Below are 13090 nucleotides of genomic sequence, written 5' to 3'. Positions count from 1 at the left end.
TCTGGTGAGGAACCCCTGAGTAAGTGGGAGAGACCAATGATCTGTTTTGGGGGGTCTCCATCACATATATTGTAGATACTGGAGCCGATATCTGGTGGGGAACCCCTCGGTAAGCAGGAGAGACCAATGATCTCTATTTGGGGGGGGGGGGTCTCCATCACATGTATTGTAGTTACTGGAGCCGATGTCTGGTGGGGAACCCCTCAGTTAGTGGGAGAGACCAATGATCTGTTTTGGGGGGGGGTCTTCATCACATATATTGTAGATACTGAGGCGATATCTGGACGGGGACCCCTCAGTAAGCAGAAGAGACCAATGACCTCTATTGGGGGGTCTCAGTCACATGTATTGTAGCCGATATCTGGACGGGGACCCCTCGGTAAGTGGGAGAGACCAATGATCCCTATGGGGGGGTCTCTGTCACATGTATTGTAGCCGATATCTGGATGGGGACCCCTCGGTAAGTGGGAGAGACCAATGATCTCTATTGGGGGGTCTCCGTCACATGTATTGTAGCCGATATCTGGACGGGGACCCCTCGGTAAGCGGGAGAGACCAATGATCTCTATTGGGGGGTCTCCGTCACATGTATTGTAGCCGATATCTGGATGGGGACCCCTCGGTAAGTGGGAGAGACCAATGATCTCTATTGGGGGGTCTCCGTCACATGTATTGTAGCCGATATCTGGACGGGGACCCCTCGGTAAGTGGGAGAGACCAATGATCCCTATGGGGGGGTCTCCGTCACATGTATTGTAGCCGATATCTGGATGGGGACCCCTCGGTAAGTGGGAGAGACCAATGATCTGTATTGGGGGGGTCTCAGTCACATGTATTGTAGCCGATATCTGGACGGGGACCCCTCGGTAAGCGGGAGAGACCAATGATCTCTATTGGGGGGTCTCCGTCACATGTATTGTAGCCGATATCTGGATGGGGACCCCTCGGTAAGTGGGAGAGACCAATGATCTCTATTGGGGGGTCTCCGTCACATGTATTGTAGCCGATATCTGGACGGGGACCCCTCGGTAAGTGGGAGAGACCAATGATCCCTATGGGGGGGTCTCCGTCACATGTATTGTAGCCGATATCTGGATGGGGACCCCTCGGTAAGTGGGAGAGACCAATGATCTCTATTGGGGGGTCTCCGTCACATGTATTGTAGCCGATATCTGGACGGGGACCCCTCGGTAAGTGGGAGAGACCAATGATCCCTATGGGGGGGGTCTCTGTCACATGTATTGTAGCCGATATCTGGATGGGGACCCCTCGGTAAGTGGGAGAGACCAATGATCTGTATTGGGGGGTCTCCGTCACATGTATTGTAGCCGATATCTGGATGGGGACCCCTCGGTAAGTGGGAGAGACCAATGATCCCTATGGGGGGGTCTCTGTCACATGTATTGTAGCCGATATCTGGATGGGGACCCCTCGGTAAGTGGGAGAGATGAGTGAACTTTATTGACCTGCAGTTGCTCTTCTCCTGAGCTGCGTCCAGCTGACCTTTGACAATGGTTGGGCTCTCTCCTAGTGGCCCCCCGGACAAGAAGTTGGGTATCCGGGCCAGTAACACAGCCGCTCTGCACTTCGATGAGGTCCGGGTCCCCGCAGAGAATGTACTCGGAGGAGAGGGAAACGGGTTCAAGGTGGCGATGAATATCCTCAACAATGGCCGCTTCGGGATGGCCGCTGCCCTGTCCGGAACTATGAAGGGAATGATCCAGAGAGCGGTGAGCGCAGCACCCAATGTCCCCATCAGGGGCAGCAGAGTGTAGACTAATGGGAGGAGCTAAAGTGAGTGATAGGTGGAGCTGTAGGCAGTAGTAGGTCAGAGTTTATGAAGTCACATGATAAGGGGAGGAGCTGATGAGTGATGGGTTTATGTATGAAGTTTAATAAGTGGCCATTGGAGAAGCAATGTTTATAAATGTCGGTAATGGGAGGGGTCATATGAGAATTACAGGAGGAAGTGGGAGGGGTTATGTAAGGTAAAAGAAAATGAGGTGGAAGGAGTTGTGGTAAGAAGTTTTAGTGGGAGGAGTTCTGAGTAATGGGAGGGGCTCTGTCTCTGTGGTAACTTGTCTTTCTTCCCATTGGACACATCAGGTGGATCACGCCACCAATCGCACGCAGTTTGGAAGTAAGCTGCACACGTTTGGAGTCATTCAGGAGAAGTTGGCGCGAATGGCGGTCTTACAGTACGTCACCGAGGTAACCCCTCCCCCCACCGTGTGTAGGGGTATTAGTGTCATCTCATGTCTCTGTTCCCTCCTCTCTCACTCCCCTCTCCTCTCTCCCCTTGGTTTGCCCCCCCCCATGTAGGGGTATTAGTGTCATCGCCTGTCTCTGTTCTCTCCTCCCAACCCCCCCCCCTCCTCTCTCCCCATGGTTTGCCCCCCCCCCCCCCCATGTAGGTATCAGTGTAATTTCCTCTCTTGCCCCTCTTCTGCCCCCATGGTTTGCCCCCTCCCCCCATGTAGGGGTATCAGTGTAATTTCCTATCTTGCCCCTCTTCTGCCCCCCCCCCCTCCCCCCATGTAGGGGTTTCGGTGTCATTTCCTCTCTCTCCCCTCTTCTGCTCCCATGGTTTGCCCCCTCCCCCCATGTAGGGGTATCAGTGTAATTTCCTCTCTTGCCCCTCTTCTGCCCCCCCCCCCTCCCCCCATGTAGGGGTATCGGTGTCATTGCCTGTCTGTTGTCTCCCTCAGTCGATGGCGTACATGATCAGCGCAAACATGGATTCCGGGGCCAAGGACTTCCAGATAGAAGCCGCCATCAGTAAAGTGTTCGGCTCGGTGAGGACCAATCACTATCCGTGTATGAACTCTCTGCCCATCGCAGCCAATCCAGTTCATTCCTGATGTTCCCGGTGTATGAAAGGGAAGATGTGATTGGCTGCGGCGGAGAGCAGACAGTTGTCCGGTGATCTGTAATGTGTGACGATTGTTTGTTTTTAGGAAGCGGCCTGGGCTGTGACCGATGAATGTATCCAAATACTGGGAGGAACCGGATTCATGAAGGTGAGCGCTGGCGCCATCTCCCCTCCACTCCGTGTACTGCGCTGGCGCCATCTCCACTCCATGTACTGCGCTGAGCAGCACCATCTCCCCTCCACTCCGTGTACTGCGCTGAGCGGAGCGCTGTGTCTCCTACTTCTCTCCGGGGGCCTCAGCCCTTATTCTGCCTCATGGAGGGCTAGGGACACTGGGGGGGTCCTCCATGGACACTGGGGGTAGGGGGTACTCCATAGACACTGGGGGGAGGACCTCTATGAACACTGGGAGGGGTCCTCTATGGACACTGGGAAGGGGGGTTGGTTGGCCTCTATGGACACTGGGATTGGATGACTTCACTCTGCAGGCTCTGGGAGTCCGGTCTCTGCGAGCCCCCGAGATTGGGTTCCAGGCTCTGGGATTGGGCTCTGGCCTCTGTGGGCCCTGAGGTTGGGTTCCAGGCTCTGGGATTGGGCTCTGGCCTCTGCAGGCACCCAGGATTGGGTTCTAGGCTCTGGCATTGGGCCCTGGCCTCCGTGGGCCTCGAGGTTGGGTTCCAAGCTCTGGGATTGGGCTCTGGCCTCTGTGGGCCCCTGGGATTGGGTACCAGGCTCTGGCCTCTGTGGGTCCCCGGGATTGGGTTCCAGGTTCTGGGATTGGGCTCTGGCCTCTGTGGGTCCCCGGGATTGGGTTCTAGGTTCTGGGATTGGGCTCTGGCCTCTGCGGGCCCCGGGATTGGGTACCAGGCTCTGGCCTCTGTGGGTCCCCGGGATTGGGTTCCAGGCTCTGGGATTGGGCTCTGGCCTCTGTGGGCCCCCGGGATTGGGTACCAGGCTCTGGCCTCTGCGGGGCCCCAGGATTGGGTTCCAGGCTCTGGGATTGGGCTCTGGCCTCTGTGGGCCCCCGGGATTGGGTTCCAGGCTCTGGGATTGGGCTCTGGCCTCTGTGGGTCCCCGAGATTGGGTTCCAGGCTCTGGGATTGGGCTCTGGCCTCTGCGGGGCCCCAGGATTGGGTTCCAGGCTCTGGGATTGGGCTCTGGCCTCTGTGGGCCCCTGGGATTGGGTACCAGGCTCTGGCCTCTGTGGGCCCCCGGGATTGGGTTCCAGGCTCTGGGATTGGGCTCTGGCCTCTGCGGGGCCCCAGGATTGGGTTCCAGGCTCTGGGATTGGGCTCTGGCCTCTGTGGGCCCCCGGGATTGGGTTCCAGGCTCTGGGATTGGGCTCTGGCCTCTGTGGGGCCCCAGGATTGGGTTCCAGGCTCTGGGATTGGGCTCTGGCCTCTGTGGGCCCCCGGGATTGGGTTCCAGGCTCTGGGATTGGGCTCTGGCCTCTGTGGGCCCCCGGGATTGGGTACCAGGCTCTGGCCTCTGTGGGTCCCCGGGATTGGGTTCCAGGTTCTGGGATTGGGCTCTGGCCTCTGCGGGGCCCCAGGATTGGGTTCCAGGCTCTGGGATTGGGCTCTGGCCTCTGTGGGTCCCCGGGATTGGGTTCCAGGCTCTGGGATTGGGCTCTGGCCTCTGTGGGTCCCCGGGATTGGGTTCCAGGCTCTGGGATTGGGTGGGTTGTCCTTGCTGTGTGTCTGATCTCTACTCCTCTTCCAGGATGGTGGAGTGGAACGCGTCCTCCGCGATTTGCGCATTTTCCGAATCTTTGAAGGAACCAATGACATCCTCAGGCTGTTTGTTGCACTTAATGGACTGCAGGTAATGAGCTCTCCAGAACTGATCCCCCCCCTCCACCCCCTCCCCCATACCGTGTCTCCATTAACCTCTCACCCTTCTTTCCTCTGCAGAGCGCCGGGAAGGAGCTGAAATCTCTCCAGAAGGCCATCGCCAGTCCACTGAGCAACTCCCAACTACTGCTGAGGGAGGGGGTGCGGAGAGCCAAAAGGTGGGGGAGGGGGTAGGAGGAGGGGCAGTAATATTTATAGGGGGTAGTATTATCACATATATGGGGGAAGGGGTAATAGATATACGGGGTGGGTAAGTTGGGAAGGAGGGGCAGTATTCGATATGGGGGAGGGGCTGTCTGTCATATAATTGCCCCATTGTCTCCCTGTAGGAGGGCCGGTCTGGGAACGGGACTCACCCTTAAAGGAAACGTCCATCCAGAGATGGAGAAGAGTGCAGAACTGGTAAGTTATGGAGGGGGAGGGCGCTACTATTAGGGGTGGAGCACGGGGATAGTTTTAGGGGTGGAGCAGAGCAATTTAATTAGTGATGGAGCTCGGCGATAAAGGGGTGGAGTATGAAGATAGTATTAGGGGTGGAGCACAGCAATGCTATGATGGGCAGCGCATGTTGGTAGTAATGTGGGCGGAGCGTGGTGGTAGTAAAGCGGGCGGAGCATGGTGGTTATGTGGGCGGAGCGTGTCATTAGAGCATGGCGGTAGTAATGTGGGTGGAGCAAGGTGATAGACATCTGGGCGTAGCGTGTCAGTAGTAATGTGGGCGGAGCGTCTAGAGCATGGCGGTAGTAATGTGGGCGGAGCATGGTGGGATAAATGTGGGAGCAGTATGGCGGTAGTACTGTGGGTGGAGCAAGGTGATAGTCATCTGGGCGTAGCGTGTCAGTAGTAATGTGGGCGGAGCGTCTAGAGCATGGCGGTAGTAATGTGGGCGGAGCATGGTGGGATAAATGTGGGAGCAGTATGGCGGTAGTACTGTGGGTGGAGCAAGGTGATAGTCATCTGGGCGTAGCGTGTCAGTAGTAATGTGGGCGGAGCGTCTAGAGCATGGCGGTAGTAATGTGGGCTGAGCAAGGTGGTAGTCATGTGGACTGAGCGTGTCAATAGTAATGTAGGCGGGGCGGAGCGTGTCGTTAGAGCATGGAGGTAGTAATGTGGGCGGAACAAGGTGGTAGTCATGTGGGCGGAGCATGTCAGTAGTAATGTGGGCGGAGCATGGTGATAGTCATGTGGGCGGAGCATGGAGGTAGTAATGTGGACGGAGAAGGGGTAGTCATGTGGGCGGAGCATGGCGGTAGAGCATGGTGATAGTAATGTGGGTGGAGCCCAGTGGTAGTAATGTGGGCGGAGCCCAGTAAGGATGGTATTTTCCTTTTTTCAGGCTGTTGGCGCTCTGGAAGAGTTCGGATTGGTGGTGGAGGAAGTTCTGGTGAAATACGGGAAGAGGATTGTGGGTAAGATTGTCGGTATCTAGGCGGGGTGGGCCCCGGGGCCCCTCCCAGGGACATTGGTCCAGCTTGGCACGGTGTATTCATATAATATAGTGATTGCTGCCATCAGGGTGATGTGACGAAGTACTGACCTGCGGGCGATATTGTGGTACCATTCAATGCACACAGACCTATCACCATCCCGCGCCTCCAACTCGTCCAATCAGGGAACACCTTTGTAACGGATCAACCGGCACCCCGACTGGGTACCTCAGTTGACGGATGCTCCTGGTGCTTCCCTCGCACTCCACCAGACACCATAACCACCTCAGACCCAACAAACCGCCGCAGCTTTGTTGGGGTCTCGCCGTCCCCTACCCACCCTGGGCCTACGACAAGGCTCCAGGTTACAGTGGGTGAACCTCTCTTTCCCCAGAGAGTGAAGCAGGAACAGGAACAAGCTCAGAGCTCAGTGATTATCTAAGGGAGTATGAAGAGCATAGCAATCCCTTGTAGCCGATTCCCCCAATAAGAGACAAGACTCTAGATTGAGGGTGAAGTATAACTCTAACTTTAATGGTACAGCTGCTCTTTTATACAGTTTTCTCCCACAAGGTTACCGCCCAGGTGGACCTTGTTGGGGACAGGACATGAAATTCAAATTCCAATAGAAACAGGGTTTTACACTCAGTCACTCCCATACAGTGTACGCAATCCCTCCCCTCTGCCTGATTACATTATCATATGCAGAGGAAAGTGTATACAGAAACAGAATTAACCTGAACTAAATAATCTAGCCATCTGGAGAGAACAATGTGAGGTCATTAATATTTAACAATGGGACAGACACAATCCACATTCCAGCTCCATTTACAAACAATAGGGAAGTCTGCCAATGACAGTCTGTGTGTCTCTCTCACAGACAAGCACACAGAATACACATTATCTAGGAGTCAGGCTTCATGGCGATTGTCTATAACAGTCTAAGTCTCCCAGTGTAAAGCAGGAATAAATCTTCATATTTCTATATGAAGATATTGCTGACAAATATTACTGTCCCATCTGAAGCAATTCAAACCATTAATTATCTGTCTTCCACCCCCAGTGACGGTGAATACTGTCCCAACCTTGTCTTTATTGAATGGAGGGAGTGCAGAGTCAGCGATCCCCAACCCCCCCCACCCCGTGACAGCACCCCTCAGACATATTAGTGCGTGCCTATATACAGTACTGTGCAAAAGTCTTGGGCAGGTGTGACGCTGTAAATGAACGCTTCCAGACATCGGAGTGTTAATAGCTTTATCAATGAAGTGAAATCCAGTCTACATTTGGGGTGTCCCTCCCCCTCCTTGCCTTCTTCTAGGGCCACTTGCACCCAGTTGGTGAAGGGACTCGGCAGGTAGGTGGTTCTGTGTCGGGTATTTCTCAGAATTGGGGACACCATTCATCCTGACCAAATCTCCAACTCCATCTGCAAAAATACTGCCCCAAATTTGCAAGAAACCTCCACCATGCTTCACATTTGGCTGCCCTACCACTGTGTCTACGCTCCTCAACGTTACCCTACCACTGCGTCTACTCTCCTCAATGTTACCCGACCACTGCGTCTACTCTCCTCAACGTTACCCGACCACTGCGTCTACGCTCCTCAACATTACCCGACCACTGCGTCTACGCTCCTCGACGTTACCCTACCACTGCGTCTACTCTCCTCGACGTTACCCGACCACTGCGTCTACTCTCCTCAACGTTACCCGACCACCGCGTCTACGCTCCTCAACGTTACCCTACCACTGTGTCTACTCTCCTCAACGTTACCCTACCACTGTGTCTACTCTCCTCAACGTTACCCTACCACTGTGTCTACTCTCCTCAACGTTACCCGACCACTGCGTCTACGCTCCTCAACGTTACCCGACCACTGCGTCTACTCTCCTCAACGTTACCCGACCACCGCGTCTACGCTCCTCAACGTTACCCTACCACTGGGTCTACGCTCCTCGACGTTACCCTACCACTGCGTCTACTCTCCTCGATGTTGCCCTACCACTGCGTCTACGCTCCTCAACGTTACCCTACCACTGCGTCTACGCTCCTCAACGTTACCCTACCACTGCGTCTACGCTCCTCAACGTTACCCGACCACTGCGTCTACTCTCCTCAACGTTACCCTACCACTGCGTCTACGATCCTCGACGTTACCCTACCACTGCGTCTACGCTCCTCAACGTTACCCTACCACTGCGTCTACGCTCCTCAACGTTACCCGACCACTGCGTCTACGCTCCTCAACGTTACCCGACCACTGCGTCTACTCTCCTCAACGTTACCCGACCACCGCGTCTACGCTCCTCAACGTTACCCTACCACTGGGTCTACGCTCCTCGACGTTACCCTACCACTGCGTCTACTCTCCTCGATGTTACCCTACCACTGCGTCTACGCTCCTCAACGTTACCCTACCACTGCGTCTACGCTCCTCAACGTTACCCTACCACTGCGTCTACGCTCCTCAACGTTACCCGACCACTGCGTCTACTCTCCTCAACGTTACCCTACCACTGCGTCTACGATCCTCGACGTTACCCTACCACTGCGTCTACGCTCCTCAACGTTACCCTACCACTGCGTCTACGCTCCTCAACGTTACCCGACCACTGCGTCTACGCTCCTCAACGTTACCCGACCACTGCGTCTACTCTCCTCAACGTTACCCGACCACCGCGTCTACGCTCCTCAACGTTACCCTACCACTGGGTCTACGCTCCTCGACGTTACCCTACCACTGCGTCTACTCTCCTCGACGTTACCCTACCACTGCGTCTACGCTCCTCGACGTTACCCGACCACTGCGTCTACGCTCCTCGATGTTACCCGACCACTGCGTCTACGCTCCTCGACGTTACCCGACCACTGCGTCTACGCTCCTCAACGTTACCCGACCACTGCGTCTACTCTCCTCAACGTTACCCGACCACCGCGTGTACTCTCAACGTTACCCGACCACTGCGTCTACTCTCCTCAACGTTACCCTACCACTGCGTCTACGCTCCTCGACGTTACCCGACCACTGCGTCTACGCTCCTCGACGTTACCCGACCACTGCGTCTACGCTCCTCAACGTTACCCGACCACTGCGTCTACTCTCCTCAACGTTACCCGACCACCGCGTGTATCTCAACGTTACCCGACCACTGCGTCTACTCTCCTCAACGTTACCCTACCACTGCGTCTACGCTCCTCAACGTTACCCGACCACTGCGTCTACTCTCCTCAACGTTACCCGACCACCGCGTGTACTCTCAACGTTACCCAACCACTGCGTCTACTCTCCTCAACGTTACCCTACCACTGTGTCTACGCTCCTCAACGTTACCCTACCACTGCGTCTACGCTCCTCAACGTTACCCGACCACTGCGTCTACGCTCCTCAACGTTACCCTACCACTGCGTCTACGCTCCTCAACGTTACCCGACCACTGCGTCTACGCTCCTCAACGTTACCAGACCACCACATCTACACTCCTCAATGTTACCCGACCACTTCGTCTACGCTCCTCAACGTTACCCTACCACTGCGTCTACTCTCCTCAATGTTACCCGACCACTGCGTCTACTCTCCTCAACGTTACCCTACCACTGCGTCTACGCTCCTCAACGTTACCCGACCACTGCGTCTACGCTCCTCAACGTTACCAGACCACCACATCTACACTCCTCAATGTTACCCGACCACTTCGTCTACGCTCCTCAACGTTACCCTACCACTGCGTCTACTCTCCTCAATGTTACCCTACCACTGCGTCTACTCTCCTCAATGTTACCCGACCACTGCGTCTACTCTCCTCAACGTTACCCTACCACTGCGTCTACGCTCCTCAACGTTACCCGACCACTGCGTCTACGCTCCTCAACGTTACCCTACCACTGCGTCTACGCTCCTCAACGTTACCCGACCACTGCGTCTACGCTCCTCAACGTTACCCGACCACTGCGTCTACTCTCCTCAACGTTACCCGACCACCGCGTGTACTCTCAACGTTACCCGACCACTGCGTCTACTCTCCTCAACGTTACCCTACCACTGCGTCTACGCTCCTCAACGTTACCCGACCACTGCGTCTACTCTCCTCAACGTTACCCGACCACCGCGTGTACTCTCAACGTTACCCAACCACTGCGTCTACTCTCCTCAACGTTACCCTACCACTGCGTCTACGCTCCTCAACGTTACCCGACCACTGCGTCTACGCTCCTCAACGTTACCAGACCACCACATCTACACTCCTCAATGTTACCCGACCACCGCGTCTACGCTCAACGTTAACTGTTTCTTGCACCCCCAGTCTGCCATGGTGTATGACCTGCGCCATGAATCCTTACCTTTAGTAGCAGAGTTTGGCTGTTCCTCACCCTGTTTTCAAAGCTGTTTCTGTTTCAGGTAATGACTGTGTTTGCACCTACATATGAAATTGATGATCATTAGCACCTGCTCAGTATTTTTGGTTCATTATACACTTATCCTACAAAATCACTTAAGTTGTGCAGGTGTACGGAGTGTGCAGGGTGTGGGCGGGGTGTACGGAGCAAGGGCGGGGTGTGCAGGAATATGGAGTGTGTGGGGTGGGCGGGATGTACAGGGGGTGCAGAGTGTGTGTGGGGTGGGAGGGGTGTATGGAGTGTACAAGGTGGGGTCTACAGGGTGTGTGGAGTGTACAGGGGGTGCAGAGTGTGTGGGTTGGGAGGGGTGTATGGAGTGTACAAGGTGGGGTCTACAGGGTGTGGGCAGGGTGTGTGGAGTGTACACGGGGTGCAGAGTGTGTGGGTTGGGAGGGGTGTGCGGAGTGTGGGCAGGGTGTAAGAACTGATGCCGATTTGAAGGGCGGTCATTTCTCCACCCTGCCTAAGATTTTTGCACAGCGCCGTATACAGAATACGGATCGCACCCCGGAGCTTTATATCCACAGGATGAGGGCCGCACTCCCTCCTAGCCCCACCTCTTTCAACCTCCCAGTCTCATCCACTACATTAAAGGACTAATGGAAAACACAGGAGGGACAGGGCCAAAGGAAGTCGAAATCGGTTTGCAGCAACACAATGGAGACTCCTTTGCTGAGTACCAGTTACTCCGGTTATATCCGGTTCATGTTAGGTAGGTGGTACTGTCTCCTCCCATCTTGTGAGTTCTCTCTGCTGATTGGTTCTTATTCCCTCCACAGATGAACAGTTCATATTGCACAGAGTCGCCGATGCCGCCATTGATCTGTACGCAATGATTGTGGTACTCTCCAGGTAGGTGTGACTCCGCCCATAGAAGGGGGGAGGAGCAGGTAGTTGCAGCCTGTATTCCGTGGGAGGAGGTAGAATGAGGGGGAAGGGGGCCGGTAGGTGGGTATGATTCTGCCCACAGGGGGTTGGCTTATGTTAAAGGAAGGGGTAGGTAGTGGCTCCCTGTGTTGTTGGGGGGAGGGGGGTTGAGGAGGGAAGTGACTCCCTGTATTTTGGGAGGGGAAGTGGCTGTGTTTTGGGAGAGGGGGGAGTTGGGGAGGGAAGTGGCTCCCTCTGTTATTGGAGGTGGAGAGTTGGGAGGGGAAGTGGCTCCCTGTGTTTTGGCAGGGGGGGGGGGGGTTGGGGAGGGAAGTATTTTACAAAAGAGAGGAATGAGTAGAGGTTCCCTGTAATCTGGGGAGGGGTACGGGGGTGTATGGGAGGACATTGGAGGCTGGGTGTGATGTCTCGGGGGGGATTTGGGGTACGGAAGGAATATGGAGGCTGGGTGTGATGTCTCGGGGGGGGGGGGGGGTTTGGGGTACGGGAGGAATATGGAGGCTGGGTGTGATGTCTCAGGGGGGGATTTGGGGTACGGGAGGAATATGGAGGCTGGGTGTGATGTCTCAGGGGGGGGTTTGGGGTACGGGAGGAATATGGAGGCTGGGTGTGATGTCTCAGGGGGGGGTTTGGGGTACGGGAGGAATATGGAGGCTGGGTGTGATGTCTCAGGGGGGGGGTTTGGGGTACGGGAGGAATATGGAGGCTGGGTGTGATGTCTCGGGGGATTTGGGGTACGGGAGGAACATGGAGGCTGGGTGTGATGTCTCGGGGGTGATTTGGGGTACGGGAGGAACATTGAGGCTGGGTGTGATGTCTCGGGGGTGGGGGGATTTGGGGGTAGGGGAGGAATATGGAAGCTGTGTGTGCTGTCTCAGGGTGGATTTGGGGTACGGGGTTTCCGTACCTTGCCTCTTAGGATCATGCCCACCATTGGATCTGATGTAAAATTGCCCGCTTCCGTTCTCCTGCATTAGAGAGGAGGGAGCTGATTGGTTGGTGAGGGATCATCTTTTTGGGTGGAGCTTAGACTGTCTCTTGTATTTCAGGTCATCTCGGGCGCTCTCGCAGGGTCTCCCCACCGCCGTCCATGAGAAGGTTCTGTGTGACATTTGGTGTGCAGAGGTGAGCGTCTGTCTGTCTTTCCTATCTGTCGGTCGGTCTGTAGATGTGAAGCCGCTTTGTCTTCATCGCTTTCTCTCTTCTTGCAGGCGGCGGAGCGCGTCCGGGGAAACCTAAAGAGCCTGCGTGGTGGAGGAGGGGGATCCGCTCTCTTCAGGAACCTGCGCTCAGCCTCCTCCGCCCTGATTGAGAACGGTGGGGTGGTGGCTTCTCACCCGCTGGGATTCTGAGTGAAGGTCGTGGACGGTTCCTAGGCTGCAGATTGTAATTTATTGTATGTTTACGGATTCACAACTGCCTTATAATTCCACCAACTGTGCCAGAAATACATTGTGTGCAATCCTGGACCTCGTGTGTGTGATCTCTGGGGGGGGGGGGGGGGGTGCACTGGAAGATCTATAGGCTGTGTGATGTCTGGGGGGGGGGGGGTGTACAAGAGAATCCCTGAGTCTGCATGTGATGTCTGGGGGTGCACAGGAAGATCCTGTAGGTTACATGTGATGTCTATGGAAATATTGGGGTAAGGGGGG

At 55.4% G+C, this 13090-nt stretch overlaps 1 protein-coding gene across 1 annotated transcript in view; it reads left to right on the top strand.

Moving 5' to 3' along the window:
• The window catches only part of ACADVL (acyl-CoA dehydrogenase very long chain), a 31964-nt gene extending 19057 nt beyond the window's left edge, over positions 1-12907 (top strand). Inside the window, exons 8-18 of the mRNA XM_082255620.1 lie at positions 1532-1730; positions 2107-2211; positions 2709-2795; positions 2958-3020; positions 4595-4696; positions 4786-4883; positions 5055-5127; positions 6062-6134; positions 11330-11402; positions 12488-12563; positions 12650-12907. Of these exons, the coding sequence (XP_082111746.1) occupies positions 1532-1730; positions 2107-2211; positions 2709-2795; positions 2958-3020; positions 4595-4696; positions 4786-4883; positions 5055-5127; positions 6062-6134; positions 11330-11402; positions 12488-12563; positions 12650-12790 (1090 nt within the window). The 3' untranslated portion in view covers positions 12791-12907. The remainder of the gene's footprint in view (positions 1-1531; positions 1731-2106; positions 2212-2708; positions 2796-2957; positions 3021-4594; positions 4697-4785; positions 4884-5054; positions 5128-6061; positions 6135-11329; positions 11403-12487; positions 12564-12649) is intronic.
• The last annotated feature ends 183 nt before the right edge of the window (positions 12908-13090 follow it).

This window comes from Pelophylax lessonae (assembly GCF_965119305.1).
Source record: "Pelophylax lessonae genome assembly, chromosome: 4".
NCBI lineage: Eukaryota > Metazoa > Chordata > Amphibia > Anura > Ranidae > Pelophylax > Pelophylax lessonae.
This window is presented reverse-complemented; position numbering and strand designations above follow the sequence as displayed.